A 14,924-nucleotide genomic window follows, 5' to 3' on the forward strand; every position below is an offset into this window, starting at 1 on the left:
CTGTGTGCCTGTCACTTGGGGTATACATGAAAGCATGCTGCGTGCATGATCTGGGACGGGGTCAGTGAGATCAATGTCTGATCAATGCTACATTATCATGAATGCAAATCAGCATGTCCTGTAGATATTTGAATCCAAAAGCCCAACAAGGATGAGAAGAATGCCGTTTAAGCCAAGAAATGTTTTACTTTCTCAGAACTTTAAGGAGAAAGAAAAGTAGAGCAGTAGTGACTTTAAAAAATGGTGAGGATAAATCATTTCTGTGTGCTAATGGAATTAGTGCTGTGAATATGGAGATTTCACTTAAATTTGTAAAAGCCAACGGGAAGTTTCTTACGAATTATGACTAGATACCTTTAAAACAGGGAAAATAAGACTTAAAGACATGTCTCTGATATGAACAACAAATGACTGGCTGATTCTGCAGGTATAGTAAATAAAGGTTAAAATTTCAATTAATGGTATTTTTATATTTTGCCAAGCTGGACCACTCATGTTTGTAATTGTTTCAATATATTACAAAATTTACTGCAGTTATGTCCTAAGAATAGCTGCTGTGACAGAATACAGACATGAACTGGTTATCAAATAGCCAAATGTTAACTCTATGCCATTAATATTAAGAAAGAAAGAAAGAAAGAAAGAAAGAAAGAAAGAAAGAAAGAAAGAAAAATATTAATTTAGTGCTGCAAAAGTGATGTATATTGCAAACATACATTTAACAGTCTGTCCATATGATGTGAATCCAGAGTTGGGCCCAAAGCCCATATTTAAAGGTGACTTAGCAGTGCTGTAATCACTCACAGTGATGATTATTGTGTTTTGCCAGAGCTGCTGAAAAAACATTCTTATAGCCATGCCTTCTCGAGTCTGCTTTAGAAAAATAGTTCTGGAAGAAAAAAATCTTTTACAGAAGCAAACTACCACTAAACTATGCATGCTACAGGCACTTATATTTACTGAAATTAAAAAACACACACACAAACTTAACACTTAGTGGAAAAAACAGGTTATACAAAACTCCCTGAACACAAAAGCCAAACTTGTTCATGGCTTCTAATTTTCTAGAACCATCCATAACTGCTGACAAATATGTTAGATTATAAATCTAACAGATTATAATTTGGTCACAGGTGTTGGTAAGGTTGTGTTTGTTTTTTTTAACCATATTATGGATTGCATTAAAGCATTGAGAGATTTTTGCTACTAAAACATCTCTAATGTGATTTACTTTTGCAACCATATTAACTTCTCACGTTTTTGCTTTTTTCTCATTTAGGGTTATCCACTCCAAGAACAAACTAAAACTCCGTGAGGCATCATGTGCCACACCCTGCCATATTCAGTTGCCACCCTTCATCACATGTGCTGCAATTCTTCAAAGCCTCCAATCCTTTTAATCAGCAGTACATGGCCTTGAAGGATTTTCACAATGCTCACATGTAAGGTGGCTGATTGAGACGTGGAACTGAAATCAGATCAGCTTAACACACAAACATACACACAGTTAGTGATGGCGAGGTTGCCACTCCCTCATACACAACAATCTGTCAATAAGGCCCTGGAAGAAAACACCGTTCCTTTGTTGTAATTAGGTTCCCCTAGACGCTGTTACCTGGAAAAACTAATGAGACATCTAATCTGGCAAAAAAAATGGCGTCTATAAATTAAGAAATAAAGGATTTTACTGAAGCTCTTACGGCTTGATGTTTTGTTCTGGTTTCCATTATCAAGACACTGACATGAAAAGGGCAATGCGCCTTTAAGAGGTCCTCCCTTCATTGGCAGTTGCCCAGTAACAATGTATCTGCAGTGCAGAACATCGCAACATCTTGCACCGACAACGTTTTGCCAACGCAAACGTTGATATGAAAAGTGCCATGTAATGTTTCTTTACTTATCAACAAACATACCCACGTTGTAGAATATGACGTAAGACAATAACATGAGGCAATAGGAAACACATTTCAATTCAGCAACATCAAATGTACCGAGCTCCACGTATATTGATACCATTTCGCTTTCCGTTTCAAATTACCCCGCTAATCACAAAATTAGCCCCTTTCAACATTTTGACAACTCTGATTAACACGCTCTGCCAACTCACAATTCCGTGTTTGGCTGTTAAGTGGACAATTCGGCATGACAAATGTACAGTTTAGTAAAATGTCTAGTCTTATGATCTGCCTCCGTTTTGTGCTTCTATTTATTAGCATGGCGACATAAAGCCGACATGCTCATAAAAGACGTCTTGCTTGTATTAACGGCATACAAGACGACAATGGGTATCAGAGGCAAGCTAGAGCTACATGGGGTATAACTCGTAGCCGTGTGTCAGGATACATTCACTATCACAGGTGTTTCCCATAGTAGCTAAAGCCAGTTTAGACAACCTCGCACAAGGCAGGAAACAAAATGAAAGAAGGCGATTGGTATTGCAACAGCTGCAGTTCTAACGTTAAGTTGAATTATGGCGTTACAGACTTGACGTTATTAACCTATGCAATCATTACTACATGCCTCTAAAATAAAAACAGAGCGCATGGGATTTAATAGATATTCGTGGTGAAGCAATACGCAAACGTCAAAAAACAGCTACGTAACCGTCAGGTATTTCTTACCGGATAACTTTGATTCTTTGGCAGCAGAATTTTGTCCATCGGCAAACCCTTGCGACGATGATATCTGGGCGGACTGAGTCATTGGATCCATTTTACTTTAGGTTTAAAACAACTGCACAAAGGCGGTTAAATGTCGGTCGTCTCAGCTGAAATTGGCTTATACTGTCCTTCTTAAGGTGTAAATGTCGTCTGACTTTCCTTAATTTTCCCCAAGAGCGGGACTCGGTTCCGCACCTTAACGCACCGTCCGAGCACTGAAAGAGGAGCAGAGATGGAGGGAAACAAGACGGATTGTGGAGGAGGGGTAAAGAAAGAAAAAAAAAAACATGTCGGGGTGAGAGACGTTCAAAGTCCCCGTTTAGGCTCCTCTATCTTGAATCTGTCAGACAGGACTTGTGTCTGCGTTCAATATATATACATAAAGCAGCAAATTACTATAACTACCCTATTCGTTAATCGGTCCTCTGCGCTCTTTACCTTTGAAACGTATATTCTAGCACCTCTTATATCAGCAAAACTCCACACTGCTAGCTAGATTTTTGGCATGTTCTTACGACGTTCATGAACGCTGTAGAAAAATTCGACAGCAATGAAAGGCAGCACGAGGAATATTCCTGAACACAGACACCATGTCATACCTGCTCTGAAAAAAAATGGGATTTTGTATTTCGGCCATTAGATGTTATATCACAAGTAGGCTGCGTTAGTTCTTATATCACGAATAGGCTGCGTTGTATGAACTTATATTTAATCAAAAATATTAAATACATTTGTAACGCACAAACAGATGCGTGTTTGAGCTGTTTGTAACACAGCCAGCCATCGCCACATTGGTCAGATTTATTATTGATGAAAATGCAGCAACTTCAGCGCAGTTTTATGTAACTCTAAAGGGTATATGTGCTTTATTGTAGCACGTTTTCCATTATGTAATGTTTATCTTTGTTCCATTTTGTAGCAATATATCATATTACGGCATCATGCTGCCCTCTATTGGGGGAGGTGTGCAAATAATGTAATATGAACTACATTTCCCGTCATACATGAGAGGCTCCGGTGTGCGCAGGGTTAAAGTTCTGTAACTACAAGGATGGGCCTGCCGGCGTACATTTGCGTCGAACAGCGACGTACGTGTAGTTAGCAGATCTACTGTGGCGCGCAAACGTTGAGCGTAGTAACACACTCCAATTGACTTTCGAGCAGACTGAACTGCGCGGCAAAAGAAGGGGGACACAAACAAAAACATGTGGCTGAGGCTGTGAGAAAACGGGTATGTAATGTCTTACACACCGATCAAACTGTGAGTTGTTAAGAGTTTAGAATTAGTCTGTATTGCGGTGATAACCTTTTCTAAAGTGCGAGGGCGATTTACGTTGTTTAAAAGTGGTGGGTTTAGCTAACTAGCAGCTTGTTAGCTTGTTAGCTGGTTCTGATAACAGTCGTCATTCAGCCTGCTGTTCGCAAGCTGTTTGTCTCGGTATGGGGATCACCTTCTAGTTCGTGTTGCTTCTGTGCTTTGTCTTACTTATCCATCAGCATAGTATCCATTCAGCACACTAAAACCGAAAGAACGCTCACGTGTGTAGCTAACTTAATTTTGTAAAGTTAGCCGGTTAGCCTACATTAGCCAACTGGTCTCTCAAATGAATATGTGAATATTTCTGCCGGTACTGAAAGGTTCTGAGCATTTGGGATGTTGTGGAGACAATCCCGCTTAGTTGTTGATGTTACGAAACTCTAAAAGCTCTATTTGCAGGTTTGTATTTAATCTACGTATGTAGCAGTGGGAGTGCCCCGCCCACCTAAGCGCCATATAACCCATGTTAGCGGCATTGATGTAACCGACATTATGCAATGGCCGGGTCATGGTTTATGTTTGATATGTTTAGCGTACGATAGTCGTAATAACACTTGTGAAATAATGATTGACGAGATTTTTAAACTGTAGTGTTTTTTTGCCGATACGGGACCATACCAGGGACAGTACACTAAGCTCAGTAAAGGCATTATGGATTGCTTGTCGGGAAAGGGTACACTTGTGTAACTTACAATGCACAACTGAAGTGGGTACACCCCGATGCATTATCAGTTGAAAGCAAAATTATTTGAAAATGTATTATCTTACACCATTTGCATTATTACTAAGTTGAACAAATAAAAAAAATAATAGTTTAGATTTACTTTGTTCAAAATTCAGACCTCTCACTAGGAAGTCAGTGCAGCCAAAGTCAAACTTTAATTTATTTTTTTTTCATTTTCTTTCCAGCACTTTGTATGTCCACCTTTTTCTGATGACAGAAAAAGTTATGCAAAGGGACAAAGTTTTTAAAAAAAAATGTATGCAAGATTTAATTAATCTGGCAATGTCACATTTTCCTTCAATATTGGTAACACTCTGTAATTTATTTTTAACTTACACCATTCTGTTGCCTTCAATACTCACGAGAGTCCCAAATGTGAATTAATCTGCCAATTAAAACAGTCCTCAGCAAATTCAAATTTTCTCCAGTTTGAGTAAAGTTTGTTTAAAAAACACAAAGAAAGAAAGAAAGAAAAGAAAGATCACAGACTGTTTTAGGTAATTGCTGAGCTTTAATTAAAATAAAACTTTAAATTTTGCCAATTTTCTGCAGCATCACTGTGTAATATTGTTGTAGAGTTGAACTAACTGCTCTTTTACAATCAGTACAGCAGGCGAGGAGACACCCATATATCTGAGTTGTGAGTGACGGCAGACATCATGGGTTTGCACTCAGCCCAGAAGAAGCACTTTCCCCTGCGGGGGATTGACGGTGTGGTTCAGCTGTTTGATGCTGAGCTCCGCAAGTCGGAGCCAGACCTCGCTCTTCTCTCACTGGTCCTGGGGTTTGTGGAGCACTTTCTGGCTGTGAACCGGGTCATCCCCATAAACGTTCCAGGGGTCCGGTTTGAGCCACTAGAGCCAGACTGTCCCACCTCCTGCTTTCCCACCGTGGAGTTGGGCATGATTTCTGCTCTGTATGAGCGCTTCACGGCCCAAATCCGTGGGGCGGTGGATCTTTCTCAGTACCGGAGGACTGCTGCTGGATCCAGCAGAGAGCTGGTGAAAAAAGTGTCTGATGTGATCTGGAACAGCCTCAGTCGCTCTTACTTCAAGGACAGGGCCCACATCCAATCACTCTTCAGTCTCATCACAGGTACAATCTTTCAAGTACAGTGCTAAAAGTAGTTTATATCATGTTTGTTAGGTGAGCGTAGTGAGAGTTGTTGGGTGAGTGACTTTAATTGATGTTAGAGCTGTTAAGCTAATAAAAGTCATTGTTTATTAAATTTGAACCAGGTACCAAACTGGACAGCTCTGGGGTGGCTTTTGCTGTGGTTGCAGCATGTCAAGTCTTAGGTCTGAAGGATGTTCACCTGGCACTGTCTGAAGACCATGCCTGGGTTATATTTAGCAAAAATGGCGAGGAGACGGCAGAGGTCACCTGGCATGGGAAGGGTAACGAGGACCGACGAGGACAAACAGTCACAGCAGGAGTCAATGAGAAGGTAAGTCCTGCCTATGTAATTAAGTGTGGATGTGGAACTGACCAGGCGCCTCATTTAGCAACTGTGCATTTACACTTATCTATCTAATAATCAGATCCTTCTTGTGCTTGAAAATGTGGATACATTTTGAATCATGAATCCCACAAACCTCAACTGTACTGTCAGCCATATAGTAATAGTTATATTTTCAACCATAATTCATAAAGACATGCATTTCTGCTTTTACTTGGAGTTTTTGTAATATGGTACCACTGAGCACATTCAGCTACGTGCCAGTTTAAATGAATTTGAAATGAATAATTTGAATTAGCTTTATATGTTTTGGTCTCAGTAATTTTAATTTTTGACTGTATAGCTGTAATGGTGATTATTTTTATTTAAATATCAAGCAAAATATACCAAATTGTTAATCTAGCAGTTGATTTGAAGTAAATCATCTGTCACTCAAGTTAAGCAGACCTCCTGTTCCCACAGCTAGTTAGTACAATGTATCTTAATGTGTATTTTTTGTTTCGTATGTGTTAAACAGGTGCAGCTTTATTTCTGGTGGTCATGTGTTTGTGCTTAATAGGGAGTAGGACTGAACAATTTAGGGAAAAAATCAACTGGGGGTTTTGATTTGCGAGATTGAATTCACTGTTCACTGTGTAATAGAGAGGTAGTATTCCCACTTGAGATTCCACAAAAAAGTGACAGTCATACAAAGTGAACAGCATGATATTATTAATGTGTCTCCCCCAGAGCTGGCTGTATCTAAAGGGCTCCTACATGAAATGTGATAGAAACATGGAGGTGGCCTTCATGGTCTGTGCCATCAACCCTTCACTGGACCTGCACACCGACAGCTCTGAGCTCCTGCAGCTACAACAGGTGAGTACCACCACTTGTGGAGTTTAGTAAACTGTTACATATCTGTTTTTCTAATGACCTGCAACACATTAGGAACCGTTCTCAGCAGTGACAGGCGTACTGATGGATGATGATGATGTGGTGAAAATTATACATTATAGTGAATTTAAGACATCATGAGGCCCTCTCAGGCATGCACTCCTTTTACATTAATCTGAGAGCATCTGAAAACATCTGCTTCATTGCTGAATGAGCAGCCTGTTCAACAGTAATCTTACTAATGTTGGATCTCATAACATTTCCCTGACGCTTTCAGCTCGGCACAAGTCTGTACTGCATGCAACCGCAATAATGTATAGGCAGACATAATAATGTAGTTACTGACGTAGATATGTCTGTACATGTCTCTAGTGTGAAAAGTCCAGCTCACTACACAACATGATTGTTTTGGAGAATGCCCTAACAAAGCAATAACATGAGGAAAAGTTTCTCCTGGAACACACTCAAGTTCATTCAGCATGTGGTGCTAAAAATATTCTAACCTCACAGGGCTCCAGACTGCAACCAAAATGGTCACATATGCGACCTTTTATGAGAGCGTGCGAGTTAAAATTTCAAGTGGTCGCATTTGTGCCAGTGAACGATGATCATTTAGCTGTTATGTTGTCGCTTTAACCAGCACAGACAGCTACTGCATTAGTCATAGTGGTAGAAAGTATAACTTTTATTTCTTACATAGCTCTGTCAGTCTGTTTGTGCCTGATGTGTAAAACAAGCTATTGAGCTGATGTGCGTTCCTCAACCAACAGAGTTAAAGGTCTGACTCAGACACCTGATGATCAGAATGCAGGTGCAGGCAAGAACATACTGAGACGCAGTGGTAGGGCTGCAAAATTAAATAGTTATCAATCACTAACCTCTATATGAAAGCGAGCAACTATGGTCTTTACATTTTAAAATGCGCTCTGTGTATAGTGCACTTACATGTGCCGTTTTCTCTGCTCATAGTAAGCTGCACATGTGGATAAAATCACATCTACCACAGCCTGCAACATCTGTAAATGTGGAGTTCATTGATAAGCAAATGTTCAGTGTGTGAGTTGTTTCTCCTGTGACCAGGTGGGAGGTGCAACGAGTGAAAAAGTTAGTCTGGAGCTCTGCCTCATGCTTGATATGCCACTTTCGGACATATGACACATATCGGTGCATTAGAATAAAGTGACCATTGTCTGCAAAAACTATCACTTTTGCAGTTTGTTGAAGAATTGTTATGCATTCCATTGTCTAAAAAGGGCTATATACGTACACACTAAGTGTTGAGTGTGTGCTGAATGTCTATTACAAGCAAACAAAAAAAGCAATAAGCATTAGTGGTTTAAATGTGGTAAACTCTTATTAAAAAGTGATATGAGAAATAAAGGACTGTTTTTCTTTGCATCTAATGCACGTAAAAACTCATCAATATATGGTAATTTACATTAATCATAACATTTCCGTGATTAAGTCTTCCATGGGAATGCACAGCTCTTAATGATAAAGGCTCTTCTTCTCTATTTAATGCTTTTTATGATCTGTCTTCTCTTATATATACCAATCTTTTTATGTTCTTCCTGGTTCAATAGAAACTCCTCTGGTTGCTGTACGAGCGAGGTGACCTCGACAGGTGAGTGTCTGTGTTGGTGAAGTTAGTAAATACTCGGTGCACATCACCTGTCCGCTGCAAAGAACTCAGGTTTTCTTGTTGAAGATAATATCCCTCTTCCTGCACCAGATATCCTATGGCCATGGGCACTCTAGCAGACCTTGAGGACCAGGATCCAATCCCAGGAAAAGAGAGCCCCCTGAAAATTCACCTTAAGGTAAGGTGTTCTAGAGGTTTACTATGAGTCACACAGCAGTAAGGAATGTTTTGCCAGCTCTGACATTTTCTACAATGTTGAACAGGAAAGCTTTTTCCAACCAACTATTATATCACTTTTCCAAAAACCTACTGTCAGTAATGATGCAGTAAACTTGTACAGAGACAGAGTTGACTCAGTTTAAGGATGTTTTTTTTTTCTAGTTTTTATGCTGGTTAAGTAATCCCTCTAATATTACCAGTTGTTGGTAGCTTTTTGAAAGGTGATATAAGCTAAGGGGGTTAGTGTTCATTCTGAAAATACACTGTCTCAGTTTGAACTACAGGTATATTATCTTTGGTCAAAATAAAATGTGTTTCCAATTCTCTGGTTATCATTATCCTAGGACTGCATGGTATTGGGGAAAAAAATGACAATGTGGTATTTTGTTTTTGTACGATACAAAAAAAGGAGGGAATTTTCACTAGATGACTTGGCAAACTTTATTTGCAAAGAAGTTATCACTCTAGAATGATTGGGGTTATTTTGAATTGTAACAAAACTTTACATTTTTTTTAACTATTCACATAGTATAACACTGGCAAAGGCAGTAATCTATGCATGAATGCAGCACCCATGCTGTCCTACTATATAATATGCCAGAAACAAACTTAGTGTGTCCTCATACATAACGTGTCAAATGCAGTATGCCGAAAATACCAGAATGTCCTATATCTGTTCTCATTTCGCAGTATGAAGCCAGCATGCCTTTTTTGGTCATTCTGACCCACAATTCTCTGCTCAGTGGAAGATGCTTCACATACGTCACAGTGTCTGTAACGGTATAAACCACTGTGAGTGTCTGAAACCGAACAGACAGATGACAGCTCATTTTGCACTGCAGATTGAGACTGACATACTAGCAAGACAGTCAGAGTTTAAGACACAGTATTAGGACAAACCTATATGTCCCAAATGTATGCATGCCTCATGCAACAGTACATACTTCAGATCAACTGCAGTATATGCTGAAAGGAAGAAGAAAAAGGTATGTGATTTGGAACACAGAATGAGTTCTGTTCTGCAGCGATCTGCTGGGTTTAAATACTTTCAGTGAACTCAAGATTTAGTGTACTGCAATGTCACAGTGCTCTGGTTACCAGATACGGGTAATTAAATAGCTCTAGTGTCTTTCTTTGGCTCCCTGTCACTTCGATTTTTTTTTCTAGGGATGTCACAATACCAGGAACTTACCATTGACCAATACCATTGACATTTCTTAGTACAAAAAAAAAAAACAAAAGAACAAATGAATGTATAAAATCTACATGAACTCCAAAAAAATGTACTTAAAACACAATGTTCTAACACACACCCTGTTGTATTTTTTTCAGACTGAATAGTAGTGAGCACAGCCTACTGACACAATCAAACTCATGCTATCAACTATTACCTTTTTGAGTCTAAACAAGCCAGCATTAGCATTGCATAGCTGTTCTAAATGCTGGTAACAATTTATCTGCAATTAGCTTAAATTGACCTCCAATATATCAGCTTGGCTCTATTGTACATCTATACAGATCAGGAGGCTTGAGTCATTTATTTTTTCTGTGCTCTCTTTGTCTCTCTCTCAGGCTGTCACCTCTGCTCAGAGGCACTATAACAATGAGCACATCTACCCCTACATGTACCTCGCTGGTTTCCACTACAGACACAGGGATGTGCGGGAGGCTCTGAGAGCCTGGGCCGAGGCAGCTCAGGTCATGCAAGAGTAAGTTCACACTGCTTTTACACACGGAAAGGGAGTTTTGTATGTATTGTTGATCACATTCTTTTTCAAAATTAGATTCAAAATGCACAAAATATTCTTAATTTTTTAGAGGTTTTAGACACTGATCTAATTTCAGGATGATTAAAATGCTGTTACTTGACCAGTAACATATGACAGCCACAACAGTAAACAAACCTGCAGTATGAGGGACTGCCTCGAGAAGCAGCTCATCTCAATGAAATGCTTTCATTTTAGGGCTGAAGTACCTGTCGCTACAAACATAAAGACTGGATTTTGTTATAGTCTGTACAGTGACAATAGTGAACCTAAATCTTAATCGAAGGCCTTCATTTATACTGTTAAAAATTACAGCTCTACTTTTTCTGCATTGATGACTAATGACAATAAGTTTTAGTCACATTGCCTGTTTATACTGGTCTCTATGACAACAGACCGACTCTCCTCAGTGAATCCAGTCACCATTCCCAAACTCTGCCTGTGTGAACATTTCACAGAGCAGGTTTCGTGAAAACTGAAATGAGGAAAACTCTGAGTTTTCTGTTTCACAAATGGAGGTAACTCAAACCAGAGGAAACTACTAGAGTTACCCCTCTTCCTCTGTGTTAAAAACACAGGTGTAACATTCAACAGCAGAACCTCAGCGAGCAGCTTCAGTTGTTATTTCACCAGATGAACACAAGATGGCACTAAATGCACAGCTATCTTTCTAGAGTTGAGTTGTGACCACATCAAAATCATTAAGTGCATTGAGCAGCCCTCTTATCCCCAAAATATCTATTAAAGTCATGTGGAAGCTAAGTGTCAACTCTAGTTGAGTTTTTTCGCTCAGTTTTTTTTTTCTTTATAACAACGCAGCCAACACAGAGAAGTCCTGTTGCAGTTAGTCTGAAAGGGTGTGGTGACTTATCCAGGAAATGTCCAGCTCTGCATCCTAACCCTTTCTCCTCCCCTTCAAACACACTGTTCGTGAGCTGTAGCTATAAATACCAGCACTGACCCACCACACACATTCCCTCTCATCTGTCAGCTTCCCTTTCCTGCTTGCCCATTGTTCTTCAATTTCAGCTCGCCCTCAGTGCACCATCATTGGGAAATGTGTGCCTGTGTTCATAACAGTGGATTCTTTGTCGGCTTTGCGGCAGAGTTCACTTTTTGTCACGTCTGGCCTGCTGTGGGGCCTTCTAACACAGCTGCAGCATGTTACAGGACCGCATTTACGTTTTTTTTCTCTGAGCACCCATAGGGCCCTCTTTTAATCTCAACCTAACACTGTCTCTGTATAATGACTTTTAGTAGATTTTAAAAATAGGTGTTTAATTCATATCTTGCTGGCTGTGTCCTGGCTGTCTCCCTGATGTATTAAAAGTCCTCCTCCTGTCACCTGCAGATATAACTATTTCCGTGAGGATGAGGAGATCTACAAGGAGTTCTTCGACATTGCAAATGATGTTATTCCCACTTTGCTGAAGGAGACTACTGCTGCTGCAGAGAGTCCTGGGGAGGGAGGAGAGGGAGGAGAAGGAGCTGACAAGGTGAGTACTCAGAGAGGTTTTAACACAGCAAGACCCCTCCATCTATGGACATGTTATCTGTTCCATTCAATTCAATGTTATTTATACCACACAGCTCATAATTTATATCATCTCATAGCACTTAACATAGTTGAATTTTGAACAGAGAACCCATAAACTAAAGTTACCTTTGGACTCCATCTGAGCAAGCAGTCGGGAGACAGTGGGAAGGAACTGTGTTGGGAGAAAGATATCAGTCTATTAACTACAGCCCCATCTAGACAGGGTTTATTTCGGGAGGTGATGTAGGGTGATTTAATATTACCTACTCTGGTCAGTAATTATAATCTAGTCCAGAGTGGATGTGTCATTTTTCTAAGGATCTTCTATTCTTCTCCTGCATTTTACCAGCTCAGTGTGACATCAAGCTTGTCATTGAAAAGGGAAGATGTAGAAAATGATTTTGTCAATCTCATAGAACACAGTGAAATCAACATACAGACCAAGTTATATGATAATGGAAAAAAAATGAATGATGTCAGTAGAGCTACACTCCACAAGCTCCTTAATATGCTGTTGTAATGTTAGCTACAGGTATGTGCTGCTGCTCTCCTTGGCACCCTTTTTAGCCTGTATATATTTATATTTTGTCAAATTGGTGTAACTGATTTGGCCACATGTGGGGCGGCATTCTGATAACAATGTGAGTAAAAATCAGCTTCAAGTATAATTTGTATCGATGTATCATGTTTCACTTTGGAGCTCATTCTCACATTCTTGCCTTCCCTTTGTACTTCTGTTCTTTTTCAGGAACACCCCAAGCAGGCAGCTGTCTTCTCAGCCCTCCAGGACCCAGAATGCTTTGCCCACCTTCTGCGATTTTATGATGGTATCTGCAAGTGGGAGGAGGGAAGTCCCACTCCGGTTCTTCATGTGGGCTGGGCCACATACCTAGTCCAGTCTCTGAGCCGCTTTGATGCTCAGGTGAGGACCCCACAAAATCTCTGCCTCTGAACTTCAAAATAAGGGTAGTCAGTACAAAATCTCCACAGGAGATTTGGCTCACACGTGGTGGTTTGTAGCTAAAAACAAATTTCTGCTCTGCTTCCAAAGATTCGTCAGAAAGTGTCGATCATCACCAAAGAGCTTGAGTCTCAGGATGATGATGACCAGTCAAGTGAGGACACCCGGGAGGGCCGTAGGCGAGGTCCCAGGAGAGAATCCAAATTAGAGGATCAGAGCTCTCCTCCTCCTGCTGCTCCCACCTCCCCATCAAGCCAGTTGCCAGCAGCTGCTCAGCCCAAGAAAGTGGGAGAAGGAGGGGTCCGTCGCCGTTCTTCCCAGGGCCTGAGGGTAGGAGATATTGAAGGAAAACCCAAGTCCCCCAGCCCAGACTCTGCATCTTCACCCTCGTCTCAGCAGCAAGCGTCCCCCTCCCCAGCTGGCCCTGTAGTCATCTTTCAGAGTGAGAAGATGAAGGGAATGAAGGAGTTGCTGTGTGCAGCCAAGGTAAACTCCAGCGCCATTAAGCTGCAACTCACTGCCCAGTCACAGGTCCAGATGAAGAGGCAGAAGAGCACACCAGCTGGGGATTACTCCATGTCTTTCATGAAGCGCCAGCGCAAGTCACTGTAGACATGCTGATTGTTGTAGGAGGAGACTGTAGGGATATACTGTGAACAGCAACAGGGACACCCGTTTAACCTCGCTTCTGTTTTTGAAACTTTTTACCAGTGTTTTCATCCAGAGGATCCTCTCAGTCTATATCCTCATAGTTCCTAGCAATATATTTGACTTGCACAGATCATCTTGAGTTAAGCATCACATATCAGGTTTAAACTGAGGGGTGAACATTTCATTCTGTTTTTATTTAATGAATAATTTCTGGGGACCCACCTAGTTTGATAGATTGTAAGTATTCATCATTAGTTTGTGTTTTTAATTGGCAGCCAATTGCGCACTGACTATTAACTTCTCATTGACTTACATGTGGATGTTTGAAGCCAAAGTAATGAGGAGGACTAGAATCCAACTTACAGATGTGTTAATATCAACCTGTACTCATAGGAACCTGTTCATGACTGACGCCTTGGAAGTGATTAATTTAGGATAGTTACTGTGTAACATTGTCCACTCTGCTCTATCAACAGCTTCTTTCTTGCTAGCTCTATGTTGCCTTACTTTGCCTTTGTTCTTTTCTAAAGTAGGTGGCCTTTAGTTTTGACAATAGCTGAGCTAGGCCTGTTTCTAACAATTAGAGAAGACCAGGAAGACCATGCACTGTTGAGATGGAGCCACATTAGATGGCCCTGCTACATCCAATTTGCTTGATGATTTGTGGTTTTTGTTCTTGTTTTTGTAACTGCAAGTAATAAAGACCTGATGAAAACAGAATGTGATTTGGTCTGATGTGTATTAGATATGTACAGTGCCATGAAAAAGTATTTGCCCTCTTCTCAAATTCTTATTTTTTTTTGAATATTTCACCCATTTAAATGTTTAAGACCATTAAACAAATTTAAATAATAGACAGAGATAACCAAAGTAAACATAAAATGCAGTTTTCAAATGATGGTTTAATGTTTTCTGGGAAAAAGCTATTTAAACCTACCTGGCCCTGTGTGAAAAAGTAATTGCCCCCCTTGTTAGATCATAAATTAATTGTGGCTAATCACATTTTCACATCATTGACCACACCCAAGCCTGATTACCTCCAGACCCATTCCATCAAGAAGTCACTTAAATAGAACCTGTCTGACAAAATTAAGCCTGCCAAAACATCTCA

General features: G+C 40.2%; 2 protein-coding genes across 4 annotated transcripts in view; one reads left to right on the forward strand and one right to left on the reverse strand.

The window, feature by feature from the left end:
* The window catches only part of rtn3 (reticulon 3), a 35,310-nt gene extending 32,405 nt beyond the window's left edge, over positions 1-2,905 (reverse strand). For both annotated transcript variants that reach the window (XM_008285189.1, XM_008285188.1), the window contains exon 1: positions 2,622-2,905. In XM_008285189.1, the coding sequence (XP_008283411.1) occupies positions 2,622-2,712 (91 nt within the window). In that variant the 5' untranslated portion in view covers positions 2,713-2,905. The remainder of the gene's footprint in view (positions 1-2,621) is intronic.
* Positions 2,906-3,821: 916 nt separating this feature from the next.
* men1 (multiple endocrine neoplasia I) lies at positions 3,822-14,533 on the forward strand. Of its 2 annotated transcripts, none has more exons than XM_008285191.1 (10): positions 3,822-3,891; positions 5,308-5,797; positions 5,941-6,149; positions 6,891-7,019; positions 8,621-8,661; positions 8,770-8,857; positions 10,471-10,607; positions 12,016-12,160; positions 12,950-13,123; positions 13,253-14,533. In XM_008285191.1, the coding sequence occupies exons 2-10, from the start codon at positions 5,362-5,364 to the stop codon at positions 13,772-13,774; spliced, it is 1,881 nt and encodes a 626-aa protein (XP_008283413.1). In that variant the 5' UTR covers positions 3,822-3,891; positions 5,308-5,361; the 3' UTR covers positions 13,775-14,533. The 2 variants fall into 2 exon arrangements, with proteins under 2 accessions (XP_008283413.1, XP_008283412.1); XM_008285190.1 differs by having other exon boundaries at positions 5,313-5,797.
* Positions 14,534-14,924: the final 391 nt, after the last annotated feature.

The sequence above is a fragment of the Stegastes partitus genome, unplaced genomic scaffold (genome assembly GCF_000690725.1).
Source record: "Stegastes partitus isolate 25-593 unplaced genomic scaffold, Stegastes_partitus-1.0.2 Scaffold390, whole genome shotgun sequence".
Lineage (NCBI taxonomy): Eukaryota > Metazoa > Chordata > Actinopteri > Pomacentridae > Stegastes > Stegastes partitus.

Bases quoted from the DNA above. Each gene is read 5' to 3' on its own strand.
- men1 (XM_008285191.1), top strand. From the start codon at position 5,362: ATGGGTTTGCACTCAGCCCAGAAGAAGCACTTTCCCCTGCGGGGGATT. The intron at 8,662-8,769 runs GTGAGTGTCTGT...TTCCTGCACCAG, and splicing joins GAGCGAGGTGACCTCGACAG to ATATCCTATGGCCATGGGCA. The intron at 13,124-13,252 runs GTGAGGACCCCA...CTGCTTCCAAAG, and splicing joins TGAGCCGCTTTGATGCTCAG to ATTCGTCAGAAAGTGTCGAT.